Source organism: Anastrepha obliqua, chromosome 2, assembly GCF_027943255.1.
Source record: "Anastrepha obliqua isolate idAnaObli1 chromosome 2, idAnaObli1_1.0, whole genome shotgun sequence".
NCBI lineage: Eukaryota > Metazoa > Arthropoda > Insecta > Diptera > Tephritidae > Anastrepha > Anastrepha obliqua.
In genome coordinates this window covers 32,938,305-32,954,075 of record NC_072893.1, presented here as the reverse complement: position 1 = coordinate 32,954,075, position 15,771 = coordinate 32,938,305, and the positions used below count along the sequence as shown (strand labels likewise).

Below are 15,771 nucleotides of genomic sequence, written 5' to 3'. Positions count from 1 at the left end.
CAGCCAGGGGTTTTGATGTAATGGACAAGATTAATGGGATTTAGGTTGGCTCACTGCCCCAGGCTGTCGAAGAAAGGATCAACCAGCGACCTTAATCATCTAGCTGCCACACCCGTACATTTACAGACAAAGTGTTCAACAGTCCCCTTCTCTGAAAGGTCCCCACAGCTTCTGCAATGGGGGTAAAACGGATAAATAAGGTTCTAAAGCTATGCAATCGCAGATCTCCGATGGTGAAATATTAATTTGTACCAAAATTATTTAATTGTCCGGTAACCAGAGTATATCGCTTGGAGAGTTTTACTCGCCTTTATTTTTTATCAATCTTGTGTGGCTTTCCGCAATCCTCTTTTATACCGTTATTCATTTATAGACAAAAAAAAATTGATCAATGTTTTAATGCATTTTTGTATGACTTGAAATCTAAAACCATTCTAAACATTTTGCAATTCTCGTGTATCCTGAAAAACGTATAACACAGACGCTTAAAATTCTTATATATGTATGTGTATATGTGTATGTGTATGTGTATATGTGTGTGTGTGTATAGTGTATGTGTATAATCACGTATGGTATGGCTGGAAAGTGTGCCAAAAATCGCCTTTAATCTGCACAGCCATCGATAAAAACGGACACATTGGCAATGCCTCACCCGCATATCATGCGCAGAGTGTTTAATTTTTCTTCGATCAACTGGAAATCAGGCAATTTACGTGTTAACCATACCAATTATTTTATTAGTGCCAATAAAAGCATTTTCACACACACATACACATTCGCTTAAGTGCATGAACTTACAGCGGTTAGATATGTGAGCAAAAAAGCTCACCAAAACGCGCGGCATAAAATTACTTGGCTTAAAGCAACATGCGGCCGAATTGCACACACGCCCCGGCACGTCAGCTGTCACTTTTCTCACTGCTACAAAAATAAAAAAAAATAAAAATTGTTAGTTTTTTGAAATACACTAAAGTTAGAAGTAATTGTTGCTGAAAGCCATGTTTCGATATGTTTTCAAGAAATTACACCTCAATAATATTTATAGAATTAAATCTGAAAATAACTAACTAAATAAAAATTGGGGCTAACCGAAACCTAAAAAACAAAACATTACAAATTCAATACACAAAGCAAACGGAATTTAGGCCGAACCATAGGGGCCGTAAATATTTGCTCGTATATATTTAAAACAAATATTTAAATAAAAACTCATAAGAGAGCACCATAAGTAAATCGGTCACCTGGTTTTTTTGTTGTTTTTGTGTTTCTTTTTTGTTTTTTTTTTTTGTTATGACACGTTCGTGCGGCTCATTGTCAGATCTCCCTAAGAATTTCGTTGAAAGGCTTGTTTGCATATAAAAGTCTACGCGAAAGGTGAAAGTTGTTTGGCCTTCAACGTTGACGCATATTTACATACACACTACGTACATTTGTATACATATTTATATTTATACCTGTGCGCCTACTTGCCTGGGCACGACATTTACAATTTGAGAGTCAATACAGGGAATTAATTAAAACTCGAAATCATATACAACAAAAAAGTAACGAACAAATGAAATAAAAAAGATTAGTACAATTTACATACAAACATAGACAAGTTGTATGTTTACATAGAATTGACTTTCTTTATTATTAGGCATGGCATCTCCAAGGTTCTGTGTGCAACTGGTACAACTTGTAGAACCTGTATATGCCCTACAAGCAACAACTGGTACCGCATTCACAAAGCCTATGGAGTAAATGCCAGTTCATTTCTAACTCTAACCAGTTGTTGGCTTGTAGTAGTAATAATTAATACTTTGAACTTTTCTCTCAATAAGTCTTCTGAACTTTTTCGACTAGACTTTATTCTTTTTGTTGCTTTTGAGCAGCAGTAGTGCATACTTTAAACTTTTCTCAGTAAGCCGCGTCATTGTTGTTACTTTTGTAACAGCATTAATCAGTCCCTTTAACTTTTCTTTCTAGTCCACGTAATTGTTGTTGTTTTCATGAAAACATTAGTCAATCCTCTCTCACAGCAGACTCTTATTTTCAGCCTCTTTGCTGTTGTTCTAACAGCATAACGCGTTCCCCAAAAATTGTTGAGGAGTGCTGCCATGGAACCAATTTTCGGGGAACGGAAAAAATACCACAAGGTGGGTAATGGCTAGATAATTTCATTAAATCTTGCTTCTGAAAGACAACAACATATGTAGATAGTTAAAAACAAAAATTTGCGACTTGTTCTTTCACCTTATTGTTATTTGGTTGGTTTAAGGGTGACCCCGCATCGGAGTGCCACATAGACCGCAAGTTGGGTCCGTTGTGCTGCCCTAGAGCTCATTATATTATATGATTTCCCCACCTAACCGAGATTTTTATTATAGATTTTGGTCAAATATATTAATTCGTTTCGAGAATTTAATGAGAGATTCGATTTTCAGGTCCGAGAGTACTGAAAGATTGTCAATTGTTGGAGAGCCTAAAAGAGCGAGTCGACTTCTGGCTAGGCCGGGACAACTGCACAGCAAATGCCTGCTCGATACTTCCTCATCTTCGTCCTCGCAGTATCTGCACAGGTCGTTTTGAATAACCCCGAGCCGACGTGCATGAGTGCCCAAAAGGCAGTGGCCGGTGATAAGAGATATTATATGCCTTAGTTCGTGTTTCGAAAGACTTATAAGGGTTTTTGTCTGTTTCAGATTGTAGGATGGCCAGATTTGTCTGGTCGTAATGCAAGTAGTTTCCACTCGCCACCTCCGATCAGCAATGCTGTGAAATTCGCGATCAATGATCATTTTACATGTTGAGAGCGGAATGTGGATTGTGGGTAAGTTACTAACATTTGATGGCGCAGCTCCAGCTCTTGCGAGCTCATCAGCTTTGCAGTTACCTTCGAATCCACTGTGACCCGGTATCCAGATAACTTGGACAGAATTCTGAACACTTATTTCGTTAAGAGATAAGAGACAGGATCGAACCACATCTGAGTGGGTATAAGAGGAGCTGAGTGCTCGAACGGACGCTTGACTGTCAGTGAAAAAGCGGATATCCTCTAGTGATATTCTCTTTTCTAAGAGTGTTTTCGCAGCATACCAGATAGCGCATACTTCCGCTTGGAATACACTACAGTAGTTATTGTAATTTGCTTCTTTTTTTTGATAAAATTATTTATATATATTTTTTTACTTTGTTTTTCAAAGTCACAGACTTAAATTTAATTCCACAATTATATTAATGATTTTCAACTCCGTTTAGAAACAGCCATCAAAATGCTTAAAAAAGAGAAAAAATAATTTTTTCAAAATTTCGAAATTTCAATAAAAAAGTAAGAATTTTGAAAGGCTTTTCAAGTAAATATTTAATTAAATAATTCTGGAGAATTCAAAGTTAAAACAGTACAATACCCATAAAATGCAAAAGAGCTTTAATTTATTACTCAATTTATCATCGACGGGCGCCATAACCGAATGGTTTGGTGCCTGACTACCATTGGAAAGTTTTCAGGTTCGAATCTCCATGCATAAAACGCCAAATAATTGAAAAAGTGTATCTACTAACGGTCGCTCCTCCGCAGCCAATGGCAAACCTCCGAATGTATTTCTGCCAAGCTCTTCATAAAAGACTATCTGCTATTCGGAGGCGGCGTAAAATTGTAGGTCCCTACATTTTTGGAAAGACATCAAGAAATTGGAAAAGAAGCTAGGCCAAACACCAAAATAAAGGGTGTATATATAGATATATATATCTATTACATACATATATATCATCACAGATTCTTACATTTATATGATACATACAAGCGCTTCTGCCAGTCTTTAATATTTGTAGAAGCAGCTTCTTAAATGGATTTTAATTAATTTCCTTTTCGAGTGGCAGTCTTTGTATTTATTTAAATTTTACAAATATGGCAATTCATTATTAAAGAAATCTGCACAATAATACACAATTTTGGCTTTTAATAGGAGAGGGAAATAAAAAAATAGAACTTTACGACTAATTAAGTAAAACAAGAACAAAATACAAAACTTGAAAAACATTTGCAATAAAATTAAACAAACAGAAAAGATTTCAGTCTAAAAAAATATTAATTATTAAATTATTAAATCGAACTCGTTGTCGTACTTTTTCCGTTTTGCTATTACTTTAGGACAGATATCACAAATATCATGCTTTCTTCTTCAAACTTTCTTAATAGTAAAATAGAGCAAAGAGATAAAAAGCACGGCTTTCGATCGACCTACATTTAAACAAGCCGAAAATTCGACCAATAACCATTCTCATTGTAAGTGGTAGGTTTTATCCAAAGCAATGCTGTATGAAGGTTACAGTTTGTATGGGAGCGCTAGGCGTCCTTTTCCAATAGCTATCACTTTTCACCATAGAGCAGATATTGACAATTTGTGTAACTGTATCAAATTTCATTATCTTAGGTTTTGTGGCTCCGTAGAAAAACGATTTGAAAATTTCAGTTCATATGAGAGGTGCCACGACTCCTCTTCCAAATACGATTTTTAGAGGTGTACTACTAGCAGACCGTTATTCGGCTCTGATCAAATTTGACAGATATGCCGACGTCATTCGTTCTGTGTTTCACTAAGCTAAAGCTAAATTTTGTAACGTAGAATCCAAAGTCCCCCTCAAAAAATGTTTATTCACCATACCTAGCGAGCAAACCAGATACCAGGTCATATCTTAGGTATATACAATTTATGAATTCGCGCCAAGTCTCAGTTGCCTTGCTTAGTTGGCTTTAGAGATATATTCATTTTCACATGCCACGCCCTTTATATATCGCAGTTAACATTTCTGCATTAAACAAAGTTATTTCCTTTCCTCTTCCTTATCGATGCGTGTTTCCTTGAAACGGTACACTCAAAACAGAGGTTTAAATAATTTAATATGGCGTATTTATAATTCATTTTATTTTCAATTTTTTTTTTGCAACAATATAAATTTATTTATTTAATTTTTCTTTTTTTTTTGTTCAAAAAAATTTCGATATTGCAAGCTTTTGGTTCACCTGCAGCTTCTTCACCGGCTTTAAATCAGCGCCAGCACTTTTTGTCACCCTCCCACGGAATAGCCAGACTATATTACATTAAAAGATAAAGGATTTTACCTATCAGTAGATCCTGAATTTAGTCATGAAGACTATAAAGTGCAAGCTTGCACAACTAATTCAATAAACTGTATACAAAACCAGCAAATCCACACAAGCTCAGGGAAAAATATTTTTCTCCCTAAAGCTCAATTTACATTGGTGCAAACTCGTAGTTTAATAGCTCAGTACCGCCATCTGAAGTACAGTGACATGGGCATTAACTCTATGAAGATCGCTTTTTTCCTGTATATTTAACTTAATAGAATATCTATTTCGCATTTGTAAGTTTGACATTTCCAAAAGAATTTGCAAATTATATTTATTTTTAGTCTCAAGATTCTCTTGGATCAACCAAAATTCAACATCAATGCATTTAGCAGTTTTTTAGGTTCCCAAATAATAGGCGCCATAGCAAAATTGCTTTGAGTGTGGCTACCATTTGGTAGGCCCTGAAGTCCAGACCCACGATGGGCACGCAACACCAAATGACAAAATATAGTTATTCTAATAACAGCCGCCCGTCGCACAATGGAGATTTTTCGATACATTTTGTTTATAAATCCTAGAGAAGGCAATTATTGACCGATTTTAATAATTTTTTTCTTGAAATGCTCGTAAATTATTTCGGAAGATTTCCAATTTTTTTTTTATTATATCAAAACACACCCTTGAATCGGGGGCATCTTTGCGAAGAATTCGGAAAAACTTTAAAAATAAAAAATTGTATGCATTAAAATTCGGTTTGGCATTTTTTTGTTGTAGTTCTAATCAACGGTAATACATCCCGGCAAGCAGGCAAATTTCCAGCCCCCTTGAAGAGGTGAAATCATCCCCAACTACCTAAAAACTAATTTTTTCCAAAACAAACCGTGAACATTCACCGGAAAAATTTAAATACACGTTTTTGGGGTTGCTAAGTCCGAATTCGTTATCAATTTTTCTTTGCGAGGTTGAATTGAAGGTCAGTTGAAGGTCAAACGCAGAATATACGCCAAAAATTAAATAAAAATGTGTATAAATTTTTTTGGAGTTGTTGAGTCCGTATTCGTTGTCAGTTTTCACTTGTGAGGTTGAATTGAAGGTCAGTTGAAGGTCAAACATTCCAGGGCATTCCAGATGCGTGCCCTCAAATCATAGTCCTTAGTTCGTTTGTAGGGGTCTTCATCAGAATAAGCAGTTCTCATCCGAGGCTGTGTTTGGTTTTTCATTAGCGAAGGATTTTTACTGGCGGGTTCCAAACCCAGCGCACAACTAAATATCCAGGGTTGACTCGCCTTCTCACATTAGCTCGCTCTCAAACGGATGTTCGGAAGCTATCCAAAGGATACTTGGGCAAAGCCGGAAGTCGTGAGCTGCTTGGACCGTAAGAGTCGTCCTGGACACTCCCAAGTCTAAGGCAATCAGGTACTTACCTCACTTGCGTGGACTTGTACACGCGGAACCGTCCTTTACACGAGAATAGTGGTAGTAAAATGGCGCTAGTCGCTAATTAGGATGATTTCAACAGAAATACTATAGCATTTCAATGACAGAAACAACAACTACAACAATGTCCCACAAACTTTGGGTGACATTTTCAAAAAGATTGTCGATTTTTGACCACTCCGACCACTAACATACAGTTCGAATTATTACTCAATTATACATCTATATTTCTCATTCTCACTTAGTGTACACGCCTCCAATAACTTTGTATACATAATATTTTTATCGAATTCAATAATTATAAAAACAAAAAATTAACATAGCAACAAATACAAAATTACGCCAGCACTGCTTGACAAAAAATATGAAAATAAAAAATCAAAAACCAGAATTAATTCGATTTGAGAAGACCTTCAGCAGCACCAAAAATATAAAAATAAAAAAAATTACAAAAAGATGTCAAATAAAATGAGAGAAGTAGAATATGGCCGCATTAATGCAGCGGAAAGAGCAATGACAGAGTGGGAAAAAAATTCAAATGAGTTGCATAAAATGTGTTTTTTTTATATACGCTTTAACATTTTCATTTGCCATACCTTTGTTTTAATTGTTTTTGCATATATTATTATACGGTAATCTTTTTTTCAGTAGGCTGCGCTTGAATTGGCAAACAAAGCGCACGACGCTCGGTCGCACGATGATGCACACGATTGTAGGCCGAAAGATGAGCAGTGATGATACAGTGAAACACAGAGTGTGTGGATATGCAAGAGCGCAGGCGCACGCCTACAAAACAAAAGGTGAAAAATGCATAAATTTAAACTCACAGCGACAGCTGACTTTTATGAGTCATACGTGCGCACGTATGAGGTTGTGTGGCGTGGAACGGCTGGCGTTCCCCCTCAAACCAAAAATTAAATGCTACATAGGCAAGTTTGTCACATAAGTCTTTCATGTTTGCATTGAAATTTGTTTGTACGCATGTATTTATTCTTTTTTATAGTTTTTCTCAACTTTGTTGCTTGGTTTTAGATTTCCTGCGTTGTTTGCAATGCGTAATTACAGGCATTGACATCCACCGCCGCGACAGGAGCGATGGAAAAATTCAATAGCTGCTAAAGAAAATCAAAGAATTACTATTAGGTGCGCACATGCAACTGCAAATATTTTTCTGTCTACGCTTTAATAGCTTTCGTTTTATTTTCATTTAATCGGTTTAAATTGCCGTTTTACACTTTAAGTTGCATGTGGCATGTTCTTATATTGCTTTGACTATGGTTGTGGTAACAGCTTTAATCAATGCATTTTTCGCCAATAAATACACACTCTTTGTGTGGGGTAAATGAATACGGAAAATACTGAAAATGTGAGAAATGTATATACAAGATGTTTGAATAAGTCATAAAAAATGTAAATGCTTGATTATCGGTTAAATTTGCAGCTTTGTAGCATAAACATAATTCGCTTTCATTGGCATTCTGCCTATTCCCGAGCTGCTAAAAGTTATGCGCAAGCATATTTTTTACAATCGAACGGAGACTATGTAAAACTGCAATTAAGGGAAACGACTTAAAACAATAGAAAATTAGTTGCATAAAATTTTCAAAAACCTATGTACGAGGTGTGTTCAAAAAGTATAGTGATTTTTCAAATTAGGCGGGTCACGTGAATTTTTATATATACAGGGTTGGCCATATTAAACTGACCCATTGAGTAACCCTATAACTTTTTACTGTAAATTGAAATCTAAGGTTTACGTCAACAAGCCAAAGACACTAGGCGCACTTAAGGCCAATATCCGACGGGAAATAGCCGCCATATCGGCCGAGACGCTGGCCAAAACTATGGAAAACGCCGAAAAACGGGCACATTACGCTATACGAGCTAAGGGCGACCACTTGCGCGATATCATATTCAAAAAGTGATGTAAACGAATCTCCTTGAACTAAATTAAATGTTTTTCACAATGAAACACAAAAAAATGTTTCTTTTTCCATATTTTTTTAATAATCACATGGGTCAGTTTAATATGGCCAACCGTGTATATAGAGGGTCATTCTCGAAGAGCGCTTCAACTTTTTTTTTGAATAAAACACAAACGGTTTGACTTTTTTAACTAATTTTTTTTTATTATCGAGTTTGAACATATACATTTAAGTATGAAATTCGATTTCTTTTACAAGACCACCGCGTGCACGTTTTAGGAAGTCCAATCGTTGAACCCAATTTTCGACCACTCTTTTGCATAAATCGGCCGAAATTCCAGCAATTTCGCATTCAATATTGGCTCTGAGCTCACATATCGTCGCCGGCTTGTTACTGTAGACCAATGACTTCACATAACCCCAAAGAAAATAGTCTAGAGGCGTCAAATCACACGAGCGCAGCGGCCATTCGACCGGTCCATTTCTGGAAATAATGCGCTCATCGAACTTACTCTTCAACAAATCAATTGTAGCGTGTGCTGTGTGGCTTGCGGCCCCGTCTGTTGAAACCACATGTCGTCTAAGTCCATACCATTCAATTGCGGCCAAAAATAATCGTTTATCATGTCGCGGTATCGATTTCCATTCACAGTAACGTGGCGATCGTTCTCGTCAACGAAAAAATATGGGCCAATTACGCCGCCGGCATGTACACCGCACCAAACAGTGATTTTTTCGGGATGCAACGGTGCCTCATGAATCACGTGTGGATTGCTTTCTGCCCAGTAACGCATATTTTGCTTGTTGACAAAGCTATTGAGCCAAAAGTGAGCTTCATCACTGAAGATGATTTTTTGGAAAAAACCTGGATCATTTTCGAGTTGATCTTCAGCCCAATTTGCAATCGTTGCTCAAGTGTGTAGCGTTCCACGATGAAATGTATACTAATGAAGTTTACAAATGACAAGCGAAAAATAAAAAATATTGGCCCCTATTATGAGTTGCATTCGATCTTCGATATTCGTTGGTTGTCGAAGATCGAAAATCGAATGTCAATTTGGTATTATGAGCGGTGCAGCCCTGTCGAAATTTTCGTTGAATACCGAATTTAGAGTCGAATGCAATTTTGCTTTCGATTGTGTAGCGTATTGTGGGAAAACTTGTTAAAATGTAAGTTGTTTGCGATTATTTATGGTTTTATAGTAACCAAATAATAAATATATACTAATTTTGTTAATTTTATGCAGGTCGAAAGTCGTGAGTACCAAACAGCAACTAGAAAAACTAGTTGCATTAATGGAAGAGAATCCACAATTTGCAAAGTACATGCAGCAAAAAAATGGGAAGAATTCACAACGGAGCTGAATTGCTTGGGACCACCAATTAGAACGGCAGCAAAATGGATTAAGGTTAATAATGGTTTTTTTTGTGTGATGTTTATATAAGTACATTTTTCCCTTGGCAGGTATGGGCTGACATGAAGTCAAAAGCGAAAAAAAAATGTCGCAAAACAAAGCTGAGCTCCGAGCAACAGGTGGGGGCACAAACAAACTTCAGGGACTTTCAAATACTTCTGGTCCAAAACTATGAGGAAAGTGAAGCCGATTTAAATTTAAATGTTCACGAGGAGCCAGCAGGAAAAACCAGAACAAACAAAAAGTCTCAAAAAGCAGAGAGATTGAGGTTACTGGAGTTGCAGACTGATGGCCAAAAACAATTTTATGAACAAATGATATCTACATTGCACAAAATCAAGCAAAGTGCTGCAGAAACAGCGAGATACTCAAAAAAAAAAATTACGAGTTAAAAAAAAAACGCAACCGACGAACTCTTGCAACTAAAACGGGAGAAATTGCGCGTTTACAAAGAAGAAGTTCTGAGGAAGCAACAAGACCGCAGATCAAAACTACAATTAAAAGTAGCGATTTTAGAGATCAAAAAGAAATTGCTATCGAAATAATTTTTATACTTAGTGTTGAGGAAACTGAAGTGATATTTTTTGTTTTATATTAGTATAAGGCAAAGACTATATATTTAAAGTAGGTTAAACAAATGAATTAATGTTTTTTATTAAAGAAATGAGATTGATTTTGAACTAAATAGCAAATTGAAATACGTAGAACTGAAATACATATTTTTTTCGAATAACGAATAACTGAATAAAGAAAATTTATAACAAAAATAAAACAGAAACTGTGGCATAAAGGTTTCTATTTAATACTTTTTAGATTTTTTTATAATATTCTAAGAATTTCATTTCTTATGTTTTCTGCTTCTCCGTTATTTGACTCCACTTCAATATCTTCAGCATCATCGTTGGGTATTTGCTATAAAAATGTGCTTTTCTTTGTTGCAGATCAGCCTCTGTGCTACTAAATTTTACCCATCTTTGGCAAATATAATTTTCCAGGACATCTATTATTTCTGATAGCACAACAGACACAGTGGGTTGAGCAAGTCCTATCATACCTTCATTACCAATACTCAATTGGTACGATCCCTGAGCACAAAATCGCAGAACTGTGGCTAGCTTTAAAATATTAGGAATCGATTTGGCTCGGGTGCACTGCTGCAACTGGTTTTCTGTAGTGGACAGTAGGTTCACAAACGCCTCTTTAGATAATCTAAAGTTCTTTAAAAATCTGTAAGGAAATTTCTGTAATATTAAGTACGTCAACACATTTTGAAAATTCTGAACTTACTCAGTGGAAGCCATTTCTAGGGGGTTGGAGGCGTCCCTCAACTGTTTTCTACTTCTAGCTAGTTCCACTAATCTTTCATCGTCCGATGAATCGTCGAACCACAACTCCGTTGTACTCATTTTCACATAAATTACTTTTTTTAACTTTTAAAATATTTGTTAGCAAAGAATTTCAATACAATCGGTTTTTCTTTTATTTTGATTTGCTGTATCAGCTGAGAAAAATTATCTATTGTAAATGCGTCGAGCGATCGAAATTCACAATAGTCCTATTCTTCAACGAATGAGCACCATAATACCAAATGAAAATTCGTTCGATCAGCACTTTCGACTACAGTCGAAGATCGAATGTTGCTCATAATAGGGGCCATTACGTCGTTCGCCCTCCCTATCGGAAAAAAGTTGAAGCGCACCTATTGAAAAACGCTATATATATACAATATTTTTTTTGTTTTTGTTTTTGCGAACATATATTTACAGTTTTAATAATTTTGTTTTGTGACAAATACAAAAACATGTTTTAGTGTGCTGGGCGATTTTCTGCTTTCGAATGATCAAATACATCTGATTTTTGGGCCAAAAATAACACTGTATTCTTGCCTGAACAACCGTAATAACTGGATTTGTCCCCGTGCGACTTTTGATTGTTCCCAAAACAGAGAATACCTATAAAAATACAGAGATTTGCAACAATTGTGGAAATGAAATCCCCATAATTGGCAGAACTTAAGCCATAACAAAACAAGAATGATAGATTACTAGGTTTGGACAATAACTATGGTGAAAAACAAAATTGAGAGGACAACTTCGGCTACTACTGTGATCGTCAAAATAAAGTGTTCAAAGCATTTTGTTATAATATGGATTTTATATATTCATGTTTTTAAATTAGTATTTAATTCCCTACTTAATATTAGAAAACAACAATACAACAATCATTTTTGTAAAATATATCTGTGTACACTTTATTTTGACGCGTAAAATGTGCACTAAATTTAGTTTTTGTTTCAAAACTTTTTTTGTTGTAATTTATGTTTTGTTGTTTTCTAGTATTAAGTAGAGAATCAAATACTAATTTAAGAAACATGAAATGAAAATATATTGTTTTGTTATAAAAGACTGAAATAAAATCCATATTATAACAAAATGCTTTGTACACTTTATTTTGACGATTACAGTAAGTCACGGGGGTGATTCGTCAGCCGAAATCCGCACGATAATTTCATGCACATTCACACACTCGTCGAATCAGTTGTTGTTCAGACGGCAACGAACTGGCATCGTGCTTATTTTTTTGGTATATCACTAATACATTCTTAGTTTTTTCGTAAACAAACCGATTCGTACCCCTGCTACGGCAGCCCATCAACTAATTCAGTGAAATTCGCTGAGAGTCGGCTAACGGCCTAATATTGACCACACCATTACATATTTTTTCACCATAAAATCATAATATTTTCTGGTATTTCTGGTAAACCCCACCTTGAAGAGGAGAAAATAAAGAGTGATCAGATTGGAGGTACTGCTTCTAGCAGTGTTTTTTTCACTATTTGACTATTGTCAACCTAAATACATACTTTTTTCCATTGGCATTTCATCATGGAAAGACTTACACCTCAACCACGTTTACAAATCGTAAAATTGTATTACGGAAATCGACGCTCTGTGAAAAGTGTTCATGTGCGCTCAGGCCAACTTATGGTGTTCAGCGATGAGGCCCATTTTTAACTTAATGGCTATGTCTAGAAGCAAAATTGCTGTATTTGGACTGAAGATTAACCTGAAGCTATTCAAGAACAGCCATTGCATCCATTGAAAACAACCGCTTGGTGCGGTCTATGGGCTGGAGGAATCATCGGCCCATATTTCTTCAAAGACCCGGCTGGCGCCAATGTAACAGTGAATGTCGCATCATGATAAATAAGTTTTTGATGTCAGAAATTGAAGTGCGTGATCTCCAGAACATTTGATTCCTACAAGACGGCGCTACTTGGCATACAGTCCGTGAAACAATGGGTTTAGTGCGTCGTCATTTCGGTGAGCAATTTATCTCTCGTCTCGGACCAATGAATTGGCTACCAAGATCACACCGTTGGACTTTTATTTGTGGGGATAGTTAAAGACGAAATGCTATGTGGATGAACCAGCTTTGATTGAGGCATTGAAAGCCAGCATTACTAAAGTTATTCACGAGATACCGACCGAAGCTCCAGTGAGTCGTGAGTCTTTCAAAATTGGTGTTTACAACAACATTTGAAGGGGATTTTCTTTAAAGAACAAATATCATGAATGGTTCTACACAAAAATAATCAAGATTGTCCAATCAATTTGAATTTTCGTTGTTTTATTTCAATTTAAAAAGCCGATACCTCTAAATTGATCACCCTTTATACGAGTAAATGTTGAATAGAAAAATATTTTTCGTGAAAAATACAAAATCACCCTCCTTTTTGAGCACCCCTCGTACACTCAATCACTGCAAAAGCTCAAAGTGTAGCTCTAATTTAGACATTGCATGTTGCAGCAATTTGTAGTCGGCGTCACAGCCTCAGCCTCAGCCTCAACTAGTCGCCCATTACTGACAGCCAATTTTGGGCATGCGCAGTATGTAATTTTGAAAATTACTCTTTCACAGGCTTGTAGCAGCAATTCTTTTGGCGCAGCGAACTACCAAAAAAGTGAAGGAATACAAACAAATGCTTGCTTATGGCTTTAAAGCCACCCACAAGCCAAAGCAAACGATTCGGAAATTTATTGCTTCGCTCAAGTGCAAAGATAAAGTACATTTGTTGGCAAAAAAAACTTATTGCTGGCAAACAAGTAATATTGTGGCCATAGAGCATGGGAATCGTTAAAAACTAGTTAACAGTTTCACTGTCTCGCGAATGGCAGTGCACACAAATATTTACCGTTTCTCGGATCGTAAGGAAAATCCAATATATGTACACACTTAAAAAATAATCATACAGCAGAATTATTCTCTTGTGGAAAAACTAACCTTTTCGATTCGATTAAGTTAGACGTTCTAATTTTAAAGGGAATTCACACGGCGCCCACAGAGGCAAATGTTGTTGCCTACGAAAGATTTCCCCAGCCATGCCGGCCCCTTAATATCCCACTCTTATGGTGAATGCACACATAACCAATCAGATTGTACCTAAACTATCCAAAATGTGAAGCATATTCTGCGAAGTGTTGGGCTTCTCTATAGCGCCTACATAATTCTTGTGAAAACTTTAAACATACATATTTTTAAGTGAGCTCACAGGTGTTATAACGTGTCATTGCACTATTGGCACCCTAGCCTCAGAATGACTTCTGCAGGAGTTGCGGAGATGAAGAAGAAATTGAGTCGGTACAACACCTCCTCTGGGAATTCCCTGCACTTCAAAGGAGCCGTGTCAAATATCTTGGCGATTACTTATTTGAAGACCTGACTAGTTACTTTCTTAAAAAGATCTAAGTGATTTAAGCAACTTAGTTAGGCGATGGAAATCACATGCAGGTATTACAATGGGCCTTAGGGCCAAAGAGTATATTGTCTTAGACAGACAATCTGACTAACCTAACTTAATCTATCTAAGAAAATCCATATAAATTCAAGTTTCAGAATTCAGTTTTATACAGAAATTAGAAAAAATCCACAAACTTTCTATTCCAGTTCTACGGTTTTTAATTGCGATTTCTAGAAAGATTTTTGATATGCAGGTTTATAGTTTATTAAATTTTTGTATAATAAAGGGAAAGTTTGAAGTTGCCAAAAAATCCCATTGATTTTACGTAACTTTTGCATGGCATTTGCTCCATACAAAAAAAGGTTAGGCATTCATTAAAAAAGTTATAAAAAATCCACGCTATTTTTCAGGAATTTCAAATTTGGAAAACCGGAAAACTGTGGCTGATCTCAGCCTTAATGGTGCACGACACCACCTTCCGTGCTGCTAAGGGAGGCCTTTGCTGAGAGAAGACGAATGAAAACTGGCGTCATCATTGGTACCCATGGTGAAAAGAATTCGGGAGGTGAGGCCAATATCAGACCGTTAACCGCTTCTCAGCGGATTTGAAGGAATAAGCTGATTGGCCGATATAATCGGGATTATGACAGCGGTTTGCTTACGAAAAAACTGAGATTGCATGGCAGTCAAAGTTACTCGCTCAATTTTGTTTTTCACCACAGTTAAAGGCCAAACCTGGTAATACATCATCCTTGATTGGTACCGCCACGAATTTCCACCACACTTTTTGGGAAAGTACGGAGAATAAAACAAAAGGTAAATGAAGGAAAGGTGACTAGTATGGCCAGACTTTTCGTAACTTGATTTAGCTTTTTTTTTTGTTATTTAGTCTCGGAGATTTAGTTCTTTCTTCATGACATTTTTCTAGCCTGTTTTAATAAAAATGTAATGTTTATAATTTTGTAAAATATACTTTTTTTAAAAATTAGTTCAACAATTCACTCAGTTTTATTTAGCTTTACTTTTTTAACATCTGGTCACATTTCCCATGATTACTGTTATTTTTGGTGTTCTCCTTCCAGCAGTCAAATCTCTCTCTCGTTACTGCAGTGTTGCCTAGCTTTGGATATAAAAACGCACTAAAATGCCCATTTAAAAAAAATATATAACCAGACAAAT

General features: G+C 36.1%; 2 protein-coding genes across 2 annotated transcripts in view; both read right to left on the bottom strand.

Moving 5' to 3' along the window:
* LOC129237487 (uncharacterized) overlaps positions 1 to 15,771 on the bottom strand; it is a 134,489-nt gene that overhangs the window by 94,447 nt on the left and 24,271 nt on the right. The gene's annotated exons all lie outside the window — the stretch shown is intronic.
* Positions 10,470 to 11,274, bottom strand: LOC129237489 (uncharacterized). Its single transcript, XM_054872269.1, has 2 exons — positions 11,139 to 11,274; positions 10,470 to 11,078 (listed from the first exon to the last, which is right to left on the bottom strand). The coding sequence occupies exons 1-2, from the start codon at positions 11,255 to 11,257 to the stop codon at positions 10,697 to 10,699; spliced, it is 501 nt and encodes a 166-aa protein (XP_054728244.1). The 5' UTR covers positions 11,258 to 11,274; the 3' UTR covers positions 10,470 to 10,696.